This window comes from Ammospiza caudacuta, chromosome 3, assembly GCF_027887145.1.
Source record: "Ammospiza caudacuta isolate bAmmCau1 chromosome 3, bAmmCau1.pri, whole genome shotgun sequence".
Classification (NCBI taxonomy): domain Eukaryota; kingdom Metazoa; phylum Chordata; class Aves; order Passeriformes; family Passerellidae; genus Ammospiza; species Ammospiza caudacuta.
Window position 1 is genome coordinate 7,149,318 of NC_080595.1, and position 16,656 is coordinate 7,165,973.

General features: G+C 42.7%; 1 protein-coding gene across 1 annotated transcript in view; it reads left to right on the forward strand.

Moving 5' to 3' along the window:
• Positions 1-16,656, forward strand: part of PARP1 (poly(ADP-ribose) polymerase 1) — a 31,698-nt gene that overhangs the window by 9,470 nt on the left and 5,572 nt on the right. Inside the window, exons 5-16 of the mRNA XM_058801362.1 lie at positions 1,763-1,859; positions 3,353-3,469; positions 5,725-5,901; positions 6,334-6,475; positions 7,980-8,120; positions 8,849-9,091; positions 10,029-10,097; positions 10,870-11,002; positions 12,167-12,362; positions 13,636-13,764; positions 15,318-15,401; positions 16,196-16,318. Of these exons, the coding sequence (XP_058657345.1) occupies positions 1,763-1,859; positions 3,353-3,469; positions 5,725-5,901; positions 6,334-6,475; positions 7,980-8,120; positions 8,849-9,091; positions 10,029-10,097; positions 10,870-11,002; positions 12,167-12,362; positions 13,636-13,764; positions 15,318-15,401; positions 16,196-16,318 (1,651 nt within the window). The remainder of the gene's footprint in view (positions 1-1,762; positions 1,860-3,352; positions 3,470-5,724; positions 5,902-6,333; positions 6,476-7,979; positions 8,121-8,848; positions 9,092-10,028; positions 10,098-10,869; positions 11,003-12,166; positions 12,363-13,635; positions 13,765-15,317; positions 15,402-16,195; positions 16,319-16,656) is intronic.

Below are 16,656 nucleotides of genomic sequence, written 5' to 3' on the forward strand. Positions count from 1 at the left end.
TGCTGGATTGGCTCCTTTAGGAGACAAGTTACAGTGTGGGAGTGAGTGCTGGCTTGCTGGAGGCAGCCTGGCTGTCAGCAGGCACTGCAGATACCCAGGCTGGGCACCCCTCCTGAGCACTGACATCATTAATCCTGGTTTGGGAAGGTGCAGAACACTTTGCACTCAGGCTTGGAAGCTTTTCACAGATTCTGTTGTGCACCCCTGACTCTGTTATAACTCAGGGAAGTCATTATCCTCTTGATAGGGCTCAGTGGATGCTCTGGTCTTGCAGAGGTTTTTCTGAAGCAGTTGCTGGCAGCACAATGAGGCTGTTTCCCCCCACCAGAGGCAGGGAGATGTGCACACAGCCCCTGCTCACTGATGGCACCTGGCAGGGCACAGCTGGAGGATGAAATCTTCTGCCAAACCAGTCCCTCAAAGTGCTCGGAGCTGTGGTTTGGTCAGAGGTGCTGATGGTGGGCTGGTGTGGCCACTGCAAATAAAGTGAGCACTTAGGGAATTTTAGGGAATTCAAGTTATTCCAGGTCTCATGCAGGAGTCTCTGGGAGAAGTGACCTCCTGACATTCTTAGTGGGAGCAAAGTCCTAGAAAGAGAACTGTTTAAAATTATAAATAGAAGAGCAATCAGAAATGTCAACTTCATGGCTTAACTCTCAGCCACAGCTTACAAAGTTGAGAGAGGCTTTGTTAAAAAGAGAGCTGGCTGATGTTTCATAATGGAAAGCATCTCTCAAAATGGGGTGTGTGATCCAGGCTGTGTTTGTGCTCTGCCTCGAGTTGCAGGCCTGTCCTATCTCAGCTGGGATAGAATTTCCCTTGGCATCCTCACAAGGAGAGCACACTTCAGGCAGACAAAGGGGATGACATGGCCCTGGAAACAAAAATTATCTTCTTCTGAGGTCCCTTGTCACTCTAAAGTCTGCCAAAATCCCCCAGTTTTCATTTGGCTTTCTTTTTCTACTCTTTCTTGGGCAGCATTTTCTGTAACTTCTCCCTTCAGCTCTAAATAGCAAATAGCAATAAATTTCCACACATGCAACTCCCAACAGCACATCACAAAAGCACTGTGAACCTGGAAGCATTTTCCAGTGCTTGCACCTGAATCTGGTGCAACAATGCACAAAAATTTTCCAGAAATTTGCACCTGTTTGCTTTCAGAGCCCTGACTTAATTCCAGTCTGAAGAGAAACTAGGTGGGAATATTGGAAATACTCCTGAGGAGCTGGGAAATACCCACCTAGGGAAATACTCCCTGGTTTCCCAGTGTGTTAACTCATTAAATTTACTGTGTTTGCTCTCCTTTATTTCAGTGTAGACTGCCTAAGCTGATCAAGCTGGTGATTCAGCTGAAAGACACTGTGGTCTTCTAACTTGCATTGCTTCACCTCCCCAAATTTGGAGAGCTGTTCAGTTATGCCTTTGGTGTACAGATGAATAGATGAGATGAAAATAGATGAATATGCCTGAGAATGTTGCAGTCTTTCACGTGCTCTTCTCCCACACCACACAGTTACCCTGTGGAAAACCTCTGAGTGCACCTGACCTGATTGAGGCAGCTCACATTGCAGAGCCAAGTGCAGGTCTATAATCTAGCACTGAGGAATTTGAAAAATGGATTTGCCTGCCAAAACTGAGGATATTCAAGGCTCTGCAGATATTGGCAGTCAGTAATCTGAGCTCTGCTAACTGCTGGACAGCCATTTCAACAACTTCCTTTCATGTGTGTGTGGTTTTGTTTTGTTTTGTTTTTCTCTGTTAGGAAGAGAAAAGGAGAAGAGGTAGATGGAAACGTGGTTGCAAAAAAGAAGCAGAAAAAAGAAAAAGAGAAAGAATCCAAGCAGCAGAAACAGCTGAAGGTGAGTTTTAGCTGCTCACAACCTAGGAACTGCTTGGTTGGAAGTCTCTAGAAGAGCCTCTAGAGAAGGCAGTACCTTGTTCCCAGAGAGAGCAGTGGCAGCACAGCCCATCCTTGTGCCCTATCACTGAGGCTTTGCTGAAGGGAATTCACCCTGCCCCTTTCTCTCCAAAGACAGGAAGGATGTTCTCTAGGACTTGGGCTTATTGGATTTAAAGAGATTAGGTTAAATGCCTTTTTTCTGAGAGGCTGGTTCTGGGCTCCTTCCTGTGTCAGCTGGCTGTGGTGACTGGAGCTTGGAGCCTGAGCACTATTGCAGAAAAGCTTGGAAAACAATAAATGGCTCATTGTAAAAATTAAACAGCAATGAAGTGTGCAACTAGATTAATGAAAAATCAAATATTTTGAACCTCTGGTGAGATATGTTCAGTTCATGGGTACAAATTGTGATAGATCACAGCTTTCTGCCTGTCACTTTTAGAATATTGTGGGAAGGATCCCCAGTAGAGCTTCAGGAATTTTTTATTCTGAAGCTCTACTGGGGATTTTTAAAATAGATTTTATTTATTTATTATTAATTTATTTATTATTTATATTTATACTTATTGTTTATTTTTATATTTTATTTTTTATTTATATTTTATTTATTATTATTAGAAGTTCCCAAGGAAAAAAAACTAACAATCTGACTTTGCTGTAACTTAGGTCTTAATGGAGCTGTAGAAAAACACTGGCTCTGGTTTTGTACAAAAGCTTTTTTTGTTGTGTGGCAGTACCATAATTTTCAAAAAAGATATTTTTAAGGTTTTGCTGCTGCAGTGCAGATGTTTAGGACAAATGAAGGCACTTTGTGGATCAGGGTTAAGTTTGGGTTCACTTTTTTTTAACAGCATTTCATTAAGCATGATCATTAACACTGAAAATTACACCACTTAACCCAGTAAACCGCTTCTTCCTGGGCAGACTACATTTTTAACTGTAGCCAGGGGATAACATTCAGAAACTATCTGAGATATTTTAGGATGCTTCTGTGCTTCCCAACCCTTTCAATTTCTGTAGAAAAGCCCAAAAGAATATGCATGCTCCTCCACACTGCTTCAGGTGTCTGATCTGGTAGAAATTCCTCTAATGCTTAGTTACCTTAAAAAAAGAACAGTGGCAATCAGCATTTGTGATTTATTTTTTTCTGGAAGGCTCAAATGCTGCCACTTCCCCACTGTTCTCAGTGTCAGCTAGGTAGGTGAAATTTGTGAAGAATGTTGAGGCTTTCTAAGTAAGGGCACTGACATTTGAAGGATGTGACTTTAAGGGTCTGTTTTAGATGTTTAGTAGTAAGTGAGACTCTCCCTTTTGTTAGTTACTGGTTCTTGGAGCTCTTAATCTCCCAATCTGTGTGTAAGATGACATGGATTTGCTAAAACCTTGTGCCCATACTGCAGTTTGAGGAGTGTTCTTTGCCTCTTTGCTTTCTAAGCTGCTGGGTTTTGTCAACAGGAGCAGACAGAGCTGATCTGGGGCATCAAGGATGAGCTGAGGAAGGTGTGCTCCACCAATGACCTGAAGGAGCTGCTGATTGCCAACAAGCAGGAGGTCCCCTCAGGGGAGAATGCTGTGAGTTTGGTTGGAGTTGCTCTGTGTGTGTGTGTGTGGGGTGATGAAATTGGTGAAGCTCACCTAACCCAATACTGCTGCAAGGTCCACAAGTCTGAAGAATGTTCCTGATGTAACACTTTAAAAAGAAATTTGGTGCAAAGCCCAGTCCTTCTGTCCCAGGACTCTGGTGTTGCTTGTGAAGGGTGGTGTGGTGGTGAGTGCTGCTGAATTCAGCATCTTTGTCCTGGTGTAGTGCCTTTTTTCTGCTATGCTCAAAAAAATCCATGGGTTTTTCTTTTTGGTACTGGTTCTTCATGAGCAGGTTAGTTAAGGCACTTCACATGGCCTCCCTCAACTGCTAAATTATGCATAATGAAGCAAAAATTGTACAAATTCTTCCCCAGTTTCTTTTCTAAAACCAGTCCATTTTGGTCTATGTAATTTGTGAAAGTCTGCTCTCTTTCAGAGCCACATACTGCTTTAAGTATTTGTATTTATCAAGACTCTTTGTGGGCTGGCATGTGGGAAGTGTCTAGACTCAAAATGGTCATGGAATACTCTCAGGCAGGAAAACCTGGACTTGTCTGAGCCTACATTCCCACCTACCTCCTCATGTGCTCAGATGCAGTAGCACATACCTTCTTCTCCCTGGCTGTTCTGGCAGCCTGGTCAGTGCTGTGTGGTAGTTGTGTTCTCCTGGACCACAGGATTGTAGAATGGGTTGGATTGGAAAGGATGGGGTATTTTTGGGGTCCCCATCGTGGGGAGGAATGATGAATCTGACTCCATGTTCTAAGAAGGCTAATTTGTTATGATATGGTATGGTATTATTATATTATATTATATTATATTATATTATATTATATTATATTATATTATATTATATTATATTATATTATACTATACTATATTATACTATATTATACTATATTATACTATACTATATTATGCTATACTATACTAAAGAATGCAGAAAGGATAGGTTTCAGAAGGCTAAAAGATAATAATTAAAAATTAATGACTCCTCAGAGTCCAACACAGCCTGACTGTGATTGGTCATTAAGTCAAAACAATTCACATGTTGGATAAGCAATCTCCAACCCCATTCCAAAGCAGCAAAACACAGGAGAAGCAAATGAGATAATTATTGGTTTCCTTTTTCTCTGAGGCTTCTCAGCTTCCCAGGAAAAGAATCCTGGGCAAAGAGAATTTTTCAGAAAATGCTACAGTGACATTGGGACTCTAAAGATCTCTTTCCAACCCCCTTGCCATGGGCAGGGATGCCACCCCCCTAGATCAGGGTGCTCAAAGCCCCATCCAACCCAGTCTTGAACATTTCTAAGGATGGAGAATCCACAGCTCCTCTGGGCAACCTGTTCCAGTGCCTCACCACCCTTGGAGTGAAGGATTTATTCCTAATATCCAATCTAAACATATCTTCTTTCAGTTGAAGGCCATTGTCCTGACACTACATGGCCTTCTAAAGTGCCTCACTGCTTTCTTGCAGATCCTGTTTAGGTTCTGGAAGGTCTGACCTGGAGACCTTTTCTCCAGGCTGCACAATCCCATGTCTCAGCTTGTCTTCACAGGAGAGATGCTCAAACCCTCTGGTCATATTTGTGGCCCTCCTTTGGCCTCACTTCTGCAGGTCTGTGTCCTTGCTCTGGTGGGAGCCCCAGATCTGAGTGCAGCTCTTCAAGTGGGGTCTCTTGAGAGCAGAGCAGAGGGGGAGACTCTCTCTGAGGAAGAGGAATCACCTCCCTCCTCCTGGAGAGGAGAGGCTGAGCCAGGGGTGTGACACTGTTGAATCAGGGATGGATGAAATGACCCCATGGTTCAGAATGTGAAAAAGAGAGACTTTATTAGGAGATAGCATCCTTTTATAACCAGGATTGCTAAGGTGAAACCTGATTGATCTCAAAGTAAAAACTTTTCACACTATTGGTGAACCATGACTAGCACACTCTGAAGGTACATACCTATAAACAACATGAACAGAAAGAGAGATCATTGTTTTCATTCTTCCTCTCTAAGTTTCTTTCAATTTTAAGAATTCTCCTTGACTGAACTGGAGAATCTCCACAGGGGTGTGAGCAGGAGGAGCCCTGTGCCATGCCTCTGAGGCATCCTACATCCATCAGTGCAGTGAGAGGCTTGGTTTGTGTTCAGAGTGTGCTGGAAATGGCTGTGCCAGCAGCCTGGCAGTTGTGTTCTTGTGTGAGTGCCTTCAGCCTCCTCCTGCCATGACCTGCTCTGTGTTTTTGTTGCTGTAGATCTTGGACAGAGTGGCAGATGGGATGGCCTTTGGAGCTCTGCTGCCCTGTGAGCAGTGCAAGGGGCAGTTTGTGTTCAAGAGTGACGCTTATTACTGTTCAGGGGACATCACTGCCTGGACCAAGTGCGTGGCTAAAACACAGACTCCCAACAGGAAAGACTGGGTGATCCCAAAGGTGAGTGTTTGCTGCATATTTGATGTTCTGAAGTGAAGCACATTTCTGAGCTGATTGCTCTGTGGCATCCTGCACTGACTGCTGCTTGTTCAGAGTGTGCTGCAGCACTGAGCAGCTGTGACTGCAGGCAAGTTCTGTCACAGCCACATCCCCCCAGAAGCAGGCAGCTAATGCATAAATAATTCATATTTTTCCAGTAACATTAAATTGAAAGTGATGTTGTTGATTTGATTTGAAACTCATAATTTACCGTCTTCCAGCTTTATTTTCTCAGTCAGTACAGTGGGGTTTTGTCCACCTTAGTGTGAATCAAAATAATTTCAAAATATTTAGATGTGCACTAAATGCCAACATCTGGCTAGCATTCAATTTATCCTTTAAATCTTATAATAATATTTGTGGTTTTAAATTGTTCATGCTTCCATCCCACAGGAATTCCGGGAAATTCCTTACCTGAAGAAATTTAAGTGCAAGAAGCAGGACAGGGTGTTCCCTCCAGATGCTGCCACTGTGAACTCAGCACCTCCTCCCTCTGCATCTGCTCCTTTGGCAGAGACTGTGTCTGCACCCAGAGGTAAGTGTCTGCCTGGGCATGGCTTGGTGGAGCTCAGGATGTTCAGCCTGGCATCCCCAGCCAGATAAATGTGCCACCCTGGACAGTCCCACTGTTCTGCTCTCTGGAGCAGGCAGAGCTCTCCTGATTAAAAAAGTGTCTCATGTGCTTCATCTTCCCAGCACAGGCAGGCCCTGGGGTGTCTGGGGTCATGGGCTTGAGGTTCTGCTCTTTACTCACAGATGATTTTCAGTGTTTCTTGATTGTGAGGAAGTGATGTGTGTGCAGTGAATCAGAAATGTAAAGGCTGATGTTGCAAATTGTGTCTCAGGGGACACCTGCTTCAAAGTGCCACCTCACTTGGTTTCCTGGGGACCATCCAGAGATGTCCTTAATGCCAGATATTCCACATAAATTTAGATTTGAGGGCAAGAGGGTTTTGCAGGGGATTGTTTTGTTTCTAAATCATCTCCTGAGATTCTCCTGAGATTTGGCTTTACTGATCACTGACTCCCCTTGTGCAAAATAGATCTGCTGTCTCCAGCTGTCAAAAGCTTGGACCTTATGTAGGTTGCTGGAATGAATTGATGCTTTGGTGATAAAGCCTGTCTGTTTAGTACTATGCTGACTTCTTTCTTATTCAGCCTTTCTAGTTCTGGCCATAATTTTGGGTGCAGGGCATTATTGTAACTTGGTTAAAAACGTGGGAGTAATTCTGCACAGTTAACGTCAGCCAGATCCATTATTTTAGCAATGAAGACAAAGTAACCCAGGTCTTGTTTCTGATTAGCAAATTGATTCCAGCCCCAGTGTCCCCTGAAGGTAAACTCAAAAGGTTGACCAGATTTCAAGCCAGGTTGCTTTGTTTGCTAACAACCAAACTAATCTGAGTTGAGGGCAGAAGAGGAAGCACAACTCTCAGCTGGTCAATTAGAGCTGATAGCATTTATCTTGTAGCAGTGCAGATATGCTCTTAGGCATTGGCCATGTCCTGGACCAGCCTGAATTGCAATGTTAACACAATGGTTACCAGTTTGCTCCATGGTAGAATCTTGTACTGCCTATAAGACTGGAACAGTGTTGCTTGAGAGAGAATTCTCTCTGCAGCCCCTCAAAAAAAGATTTCCTTTTGAAAAGGAGGAGCTTTCATGTGACAGTGAATTTCTCCCATGCTATCCAGGCATCAAAAGAAAAGGGAAGCAGAGCACAGTCCCTAGCAGCACAGTGCTGAAAGAAGACTGATTCTTTTTACTTAACAAAACAAACCAAGAAAAGGGCAAATATGCCTACATACCACTTCCCTGTCTTCAATCCCTTCTGCTTGTTGGCAGCTGCTGAGCTTTGTTCCCTTTCCTCTGGGAAGGGGAGCTCCCTCCTGCTTGCTTAGCACAGGTCAGACCTGCTTGGCCCCTCATGTCCCTGCCAGCTGAGCTGATTGTACAGAGAGAGGAGGAAAATGCTGTCACTTTGTGCTTGCTGTTTGTCCAGGGACTCTGTGACTAATGTGTCATTTCCAAACCTTTAGACAAACCACTGACCAACATGAAGATCCTGATTGTTGGGAAGCTGTCAAAGAACAAGGAGGAGGTGAAGAGCATTGTGGAGGACCTGGGAGGAAAGATGACCACCACAGCCAACAAGGCCACGCTGTGCATCAGCACCCAGAGTGAGCAGCCATGCTGTGGCTCCTGGCAGCAGTGCTGACAGAGCTGAGCAGATTACAGAGGGCACTTGTCCTCAGAGCTGTCTGGGGATCATTGTTTGGATTAGGGGGAGTGTTCTGTGTGCACACATGGCCTGAGTGTGCTTGGAAAAGTAGGCAGATGTGTGCTGTTTGAGTTTTGCTTACCCAGCCAGTCAACCTGGCAGGCTGTGCCTTAAGGCTCTCGTGGGTCAGGGGCAGCTGGGGTTTGTGTGCAGACCATGGTGGTGTGCAGGCCACCTTTGTTGGGGGGAGGAGTGCTCAGGGCTGTGTCCATGCTTGCCTTGGAGAATCCCCAGAGCTGACTGTGGGTGTTTGAGGGCACTGGTTTGCTCTGCTGGCAGCTTAGTCTGCTCTTGCTCTGGTTGGAGCTGTGCAAACTGACTGCTGAGGTGGGAGATCTCCTCCCATCCATCTGAAAGTCCAGCTGGGATCTGGGAAAGGGAGAACTCCACCAACCAGGTAGAACAGGAGTTCCTGCTCTAGGCCAAACTGTATCTTTGAACCAAGGAGGAACTTGGCTCTCCAAAAAAGATGGTGAATCTGAAACGTAGTGGAATTGTGTTTTCAGTGTAGGAGTAATTGTGTTTTCAAAGTGTTACAGAGCCCTGAATAATGGCCAGAGGGAGAGGCTGAGGTCTAAAACCTCATGGATGCATTTTTTTTCTCCCCTTGCTATCCTGCCTCTGCAGAGGATGTGGAGAAAATGAGCAAGAAGATGGAAGAAGTGAAGGAGGCCAAGGTCCGCGTGGTCTCGGAGGCATTTCTTCAGGACGTGAAATCTTCCAGCAAGGACTTCCAGGAGCTTGTGTCTCTCCATGCCCTTTCACCCTGGGGTGCAGATGTGAAAATGGAGCACGAGGAAATGGCTGTGGATGGGAAGAACAGCAAGCCCCCAAGTACAAAGAGTGCTGGGAAGGTCAAAGAAGAGCAGGGTGAGGAACAAAGCAGTTGCTTCTGCACAGGCCTGTTCAGTGCTGTGCATGCACAAAGCAAACCTGGGTATGGTCTGTCCTTACCCTTTCCTTGAATTTTCTGGGTTTTTTCTCATGGTAAGTTTATATAATGGACCTCAGTGTAAGACTAGCTTTAATAACATGAAACTGTCTTCTGAGCTGGCTCTTGTTTCCCCTACTTTGATCTGCCCAAGCTCCCTACTATCAGTCCAGTCTCTTCCTCATGAAACATCAGCTTCACTGCCAATTTGGGTTAGTGTTGGAGCTCCAAGGAGGTCCTAGGACACCAAAATGACTGACACTACTCAGGGAGTGCTGGCAAGTGAGAAAATACTGGGATCCAGAGCTCTGAGTCTCTATGCTCCTTAATTTAGAACATAGTATTTTTGTAGCAGTGTAAAAATATTGATGGCATTGCTCCCCAATGCCATTGTTAGCCCTGGATGGTGAACAAAGCCATCACATTTGCTCACTTCTCTTCAGAACCTGTGTTTTGTGTCCTCCAAGTGGAGGTTTCTGTCATGCAATTGGGTGTGCTCTTGCCAGACTGTCTCACCACAGTAGCATCCCCAGGGAATCCAAAACACTCCCCATGCCCTGTGAGGTTTTTCAATCCCACTTCCACATTTGTGGTTGTGTTTATCTTCAGTGCAGGTAAAAAAATGGTATGGTCCACCCCTTGGGGCAAGAAGAAAAAGAATAGATAGATAGAATCTGGGGAAATGTAATTTCTCATCTAGTTGTGATTTGGCTGCTAGAGCTACGTTAAAAAAAAAGCCACTGAAGTCAGTGTTCTCATATACTGGGAATCTGCTTCACCTTAGGGTGATAATTATGCAAATTGAGAATTTTAAGGTTGATTCAAGTGAGACTATGTTGCTCACCTAAGATAAAAATTAACTGTCTTTCACTGCAGGACCTAGCAAGTCTGAAAAGAAAATGAAGCTAACAGTGAAGGGTGGAGCAGCAGTGGATCCTGATTCTGGTGAGTGATAACAGTGCCTGTGCCTGCACCACCCACAGCCTTCAGAATGCCTGATGGTTTGCAAAAGGGTTTTTCTGTGAAAGGATGAGGGTTCCATAAAGAAGCATGAATTTTTAAACATTGCTATCAAAGGAAGGATATTGATTGACATCCAAGGCTGAGTATTCCAGGATTTTCTAGCACAGCTTTCTTCAGAAAAACCATTTAAACCAAGGTGTGCACCTTGTTCAGCTTCAGGGTCTCCTGTCAGTGGAGTGAGTAAAGGCCCAGCCAGCAGAGCACACAGGTTTGGCATAAATATCTACTGATTCTACTCTCCAAACCTGTGGTGCATGGATGTTCTGACAATTTGCACTGCATCCAAGGCCAGCCTTTGCTTTTCAGTCCACTTGCTAATGTGACACCTGCAGAGCTGCATTTCTCCTGAGGACTCCTTCAGCTGCTCACACAGTAAATCCTGGATTTCAGATCATCCTCTATCAAAGGTTACAGGTTTTTTCCTCTAGTTAGGATACTAACTAGATACTAACTCTAATTTCTCCAGATACTGGAGAAATTTATCCAAAGTTTATCTAAAGGTGTAAGCTCACAATTCATTAATTAATTCATTGTGCTCCAAGTAGTTTTGAATGAGCTGTGTGGTCACTGGTTTTTTTGCAGTATTTCTGTTAAATCACACTGCTGCAGGAAACATTTGGATGAGTGCAAATGCAGGAAGGAGAGCTAAAACAGTAACCTCCTCCTCTGTGTTCTAATTTTTTCTTCTCTGCAGGTTTGGAGGATTCTGCTCATGTCTTTGAAAAAGGTGGGAAAATTTTCAGTGCAACCCTGGGACTAGTAGATATTGTCAAAGGAACAAATTCCTATTATAAGCTGCAGCTGCTGGAGGATGACAGAGAGAACAGGTCAGTTTAGTTTTCCCTTCAAATACTTCCATTCACTTTTTTTCTAATAAATACTGGATTTTTACACTCCAAAAGCAAAGTGTGAGTAAAATGTCTTTGGGGAGATAACAGATTGGTGTAGTTACTTGAAGGAAGAAACCACTACAACACAAATAAAAAAAACCAAACCCAACTAAAATAACTCCTCCAAACCTACCAAATAAGCCACCCATGGAGAAATTTCTGCTCTGCATGGAGACATTCCTTGTGGGTGTTGACAAAACTTAAGGTGGGGTTTTTTTCTCTATATTCTCTAACTTAATTTTGTGTTCTAATCACAGAGCTGTCACGTTGGGAAACAAAACCAGATTCTGGCTGTTGTACCACAGTGTTAGCCTGAATTGTGTGCCCTGAAGTATAACAAAATGCATGAAATATTGATGCAAAAGGAGCTGATCATGTGTGTAGCTTTCCAGTCTCATTGGGTGCATGGCAGAGCTGTTCAGTGGTTGCATTGCTGATTAGCTTAAGAGATTGAGAAGGTTCTTTAACACAAAACTGCCCCTGCCAAACACATAAGTGACACAGAAATCCAGGGTAGCAATGACTGTGGTTCAGCTCCAGATTTATTGCACTTTACCATGTTTTTAATGAGCTTTTGTTCCTGTCTCATTTGTGTGAGGTTGTATCAAGTCTGGGATTCAGTTCATGGAGGGATTTCAGTGCCTGCATTTCATACCTGACATACTGGAAAGGTTGATTGATTGTATCTCCATGAATATTACAGAAGCTCACCCAAGGTGCTGTCAGCAGTACAAACAAATATTTGATTTACTTCTGGTTTCTCTAAAATACTGAACTCTGGGGCTTAAAGATGCTTTGTCTTTGTTTTTCAAATATATGACACCAATGGTCTGAAGATTTGTATTTGCAAAACATGAAGATTGAAGAGATATTAGCTTTTCTTTTCCTGCTGTGCACCCATTTATCCTCAGGGTTGTGGTTAACACTGGGCGTTTTTTACACCAGTTCTTAGACATACAGTGATTCTTCTCAATGAAAAAATTGTAGAAATTCTTTTCACACTTTCTGTGATGGAGGGGGTGTTCCATGAAGTTACAGGTGTGCAGATAGATGGCACTGGAGTGGCTGATGGCTGTTCTTGTGTCCCATTGATTTCTCCAGGTACTGGGTGTTCCGATCCTGGGGCCGTGTGGGCACCGTAATTGGCAGTAACAAGCTGGAGCAGATGCCATCAAAAGAAGATGCCATTGAACACTTCCTGAATTTGTATGAAGAGAAAACTGGCAATTCTTGGCATTCTAAGAACTTCACTAAATATCCCAAAAAGTTCTACCCACTGGAAATAGATTATGGACAGGTAAGCCTGAAATGCCCCTGTCCCAGGTGGAGCATTGCTGAGATTCCCTGTGTCTCTGTTCTGTTCTGTGCTTGTCCTTGGATCTCTTGCACTTCACAAACCAGGGGAATTAAAATGCAGCTGTTGCATCTTCTCTCTGCAACAGGGGAAAGCTGTAGGTCAAGGAGTACCATCCATTAAAATAGACCTGTTGGGGAACTAAAGAGTTTTCTGTTATCAGATCCCTTGAATGCTTGTTCCTGTTTACTCTGTAACTTTAAGGATATTAATTTGCACTTAATCCAGCAGACAGTTCACAAACATCCTGTCTGAAAACTCGATTTTTTTAAAATTTAAAATAGATGCTTTTCATCTGTTTGCTGCCTCCAAAATCCTCCTAAGTGCTGTAGCAACTCCAGTGCAGTATTCCACTTAGAGTGCATACTGAGCAGGCTGAGAAAGAAATTATTCACTGCCAGTAAGATTTGGATTTTTAGACAGCTAAGATAAATAAGCATTCTCTTCCTTCTTTCCAGTGGTGGTTTGTGTGTTTATTTAAGGGCATACCTGTTACCTGAACTATTTTCTGACTAAATAGTTGAATGCTATAAAGTTGCCAGAGCACATATTTTCAAGACATTGTGTTTTTCTGTGGCCAAATTAATGGATGTCATCTTTCAGTGCAAAGCACTCAGAACTTGGCTTTAATTCTGGAAACTTGAATATTGCAGTGGCAAAGTGTCTGTCTCAGTGTGATGTACAGTGTTACTGAAAGCAACTGGCTGATGATTTATTAGTGCAATGCTCTCTCCATGATGGCATCAAGATGATATTATGGCTAATTGATGATCCCTGTACACATCTGTGGCAGTTTCTATTACAAAAACTTGGTGAAACTAGTTATTACGTCTGTTTTGTCATAAAAGCAGCAAAGTAAACAGTCATTTTTTCAAGTGAAGGTCACTATGCAGCAGAAAGCTTGCAGAAAAAGTAATTAATACTTGCTTGAAGTGAAGCAGCAATGAAAAGTGTTCCTAGTCCCTTGTTTCTACTTTCTGCTTATTTTTTACAGTGCCATCTTTTGAAATAGTATCTGCCAAATTACTGAATAGGTGTTTTTTTAAGACCATTTTGTTCCAGAATGTCAGAGCAGTGTCCCACGCTCCCCATGAACTTCAGGCTAGTCATAGTATGCACACACTAAATTGGTTTTGAGTTGTTGCCATGGCAGCCAGCCTGTTACTTTTTAATCCTTTGTGATTTTGCTAATTCTGATACTATTTTTACCTTCCAGGATGAAGAAGCTGTCAAGAAACTGACAGTAGGTGCCGGGACAAAATCAAAACTCGCTAAGCCAATCCAGGATCTTATTAAGATGATCTTTGATGTGGAGAGCATGAAGAAAGCAATGGTGGAATTTGAGGTGACTACACACATTCATGTTTGTCCCTAACCTACCATCATGCTTGCACAAACAGAAGCAAGTTCTTTGCAATCCAGAGTGCTTCACACTCCCCAAAAGCCAAGTGTGAGTTTTAGATCTGTCTTAAAATAAAGGCAAGAGTCCGACTGGAATTTGCCAAGCCCTGGAAGTTGTAGCTTAGTTGTGATACATGCAGCTCTTAAAACACAGGTGCATTTTTTGTCTATCAGTGTCTTCAATTTAACAAGCCTATGAGAGAATTGTCTGCCAGTCCTGGGAGCAGTAATCATTCTGTGGTTTTGTTTGTTTGTGGGTTTCCCCAGTCACATCTACATAGTGACTGCTGTTTGCTGAATGCTCTCAAAGTATTAACACAGACAACCAATGTGCTGGTCAGGTGACACTCCTTGTTTTCTAAGTAGGGACCCACATTTGGGGGCTGGAGTACCATGGACTTTAGGTAGCACCTCAGACTAGAGAAATGCTGCCAGTTGGTACATACACTAATGGAAGTGTCTTGTCAGAGTCCAGAGCCTCTTCTGCACAGGGTGGACTTGGGATTGTTTTGGTTGTGTTTCTCATTTGTTCTAATAAAACTCTTTATTTTCATTCATTCTTGTTTTCTCCATACTTCTTGATCCATCCTTCTGGCAAGCTTTTAGAGAGAGTGGTTTGGCAGCATGAGATGTCTCTCCTTGCACTGTTTTACTGGTGTGCAGAGAGATCCTGCTGTGTGTCTTAATGGAGTCATTTGAACTAATTCTAAATAACAAATTTCAGTTTTCTTCAGCCAGCTTACTTATCCTGCCTAAGACTTGACATTTAAGCAGCTGTTCTTTGCCCTGTGTATCATTATTTGGAGTGCCTGCCTTTCAGAACAGACTTTGTACCATTTTCTGCAGCTTACCTGAAAGCTTTCACATGGCTTGCCCAACATTTTGTAGTACTTTAAATTAAATTCCAGTACTCTCCCAAGATCCATCAATACACAAAGAAAACCAATATTAAATTAAATCAGTGGATATTGCAGGCAACCAAGACATTGCTTTTAATAAGTTAAGGGGTTTTGGCTCATTTTTCATTAATATGAAGCACCTCCTAGCATCTTTGCATTTGACCCTTAATAACTGTAGGATAAAGTTGGAAGAGAGTGTCTGGATTGTACCTAGACACAGATGATCTTATGGACAAGAATTTCTTAATTCAGTTTGCTTCTTTGCCAGCTTTAAGTATATGGTTACTTATTGGATTAAGAGATGCATCTGACACCAGGTTAATATTAAACTTCATGCCAGATAATTAATATCCTATTTTTGTGTTCCCCTAGCATACGTGCTTAACTTCCTATTGGAGTATTCCTTTGGTTATAGGATGTCCTCTCAATGGTGTGTCCTTCTGACATAATTCCTCAATCCTCAGAGTCTAAAATGTTTCTATTCTTTGTTGGTCTGTCCTATTAGCATGGAGATATTAGTTCTCTAGAAACCAGAGAGGGAATGCTGCAGTGGTTTGAATGTAGTGAAAGCTGGGTTTAATACTTAAATCTTTATCAGATTGACTTGCAGAAGATGCCGTTGGGAAAGCTGAGCAAGCGACAGATCCAGAGTGCATACTCCATCCTGAATGAGGTTCAGCAGGTGAGCATAAAATGTTAGAGCAAAAAGGGAGTTCACAAGTTGTTCTGGGCTCAGTGGGGTGAATGCTGAGCTGTGCTTTCTCTCTCTCTGGGGAGGAGGATGTGGCTTCCATGGGTAACCAGTTAGTTCTCTTCACTGTTGTAGCACTGTGGACAGTACTTGTGTCTTCAGCACTTTTGTAGCACAAACTTGAGGCTGTGCCAAATATAAATGGCAGCTGAGCAAATGAAGCTGGTGCCTTGATCTAATAGTGAGCTGGTGTTTCCACCCCAGAGAAGTCTGTCAGGGGATGAGAATAAAGGTTGAGTTGACACAGGAAAGGGTCTGGTTTGATAACATTGCTGTATGTACACATTATCTGAACCATTCCAGAATCACTATGCAGTATTGCCTTTACAGATTGGAAAAATGTACCAGCATAACCCATGGCTTTGTGTCACAGGCTCTTTGGCAAAGAATAGATACAGGAATTTCTTCAGATGCTAGAATAGACCAAAACCTTGACAAGGATATGCACCACTTAAATGTCCTGAAGACTTTATTTGCCCTCCAGAAACATAATCCCCATTGAATTCTTCTCATACACAATTCCATGTATTTCTGTGCAAGCACTGTGACTTGCTGCACATAAGACACTTAAATAGAATTGTTCTTTTGAGTCCTATGAGACTAAAACATAAGCACTATTTGCATTTGCTGCTCCTGTGTTAGTCCCTAAGTATCTTGTGTGTTTTTATTGCTATGGAGACTTAGTCTTACTCAGTAATTTTCTTTGGTGCTTTTGTCCTGTCTAGGCAGTTTCTGACAATGGTTCAGAATCCCAGATTTTGGACCTCTCCAACCGTTTCTATACACTGATTCCTCATGACTTTGGGATGAAGAAGCCACCTCTCCTAAATAACTTGGAATACATTCAGGTATTGACTAGAAACTGTTTTTTGCAAATGTTGGTTGCAGGAAACGGGTCTTGATGTCAGACATCTAACAGAGAATATGTGAGGTTTAACACTTACTTAACCTCATAAAAGCAGAGATTAAAGTAAGCATTAAAACCTCATAAGTCAAAAGATAACCTGAAGAAAAACAAGTTTAACCTCATGCTTTCATGAGGCTAAATTTGTTTTTCTTCAGGATATCTTCTTGTTTGTTTATGTGCATGTGTCTGTGTAAATAGATATATGCATAGAAGATAGAGATGTTATTTAACGTATTTTAATATGTTTAGGTGTGTATATTATTAAAGACAGTGTTGTTT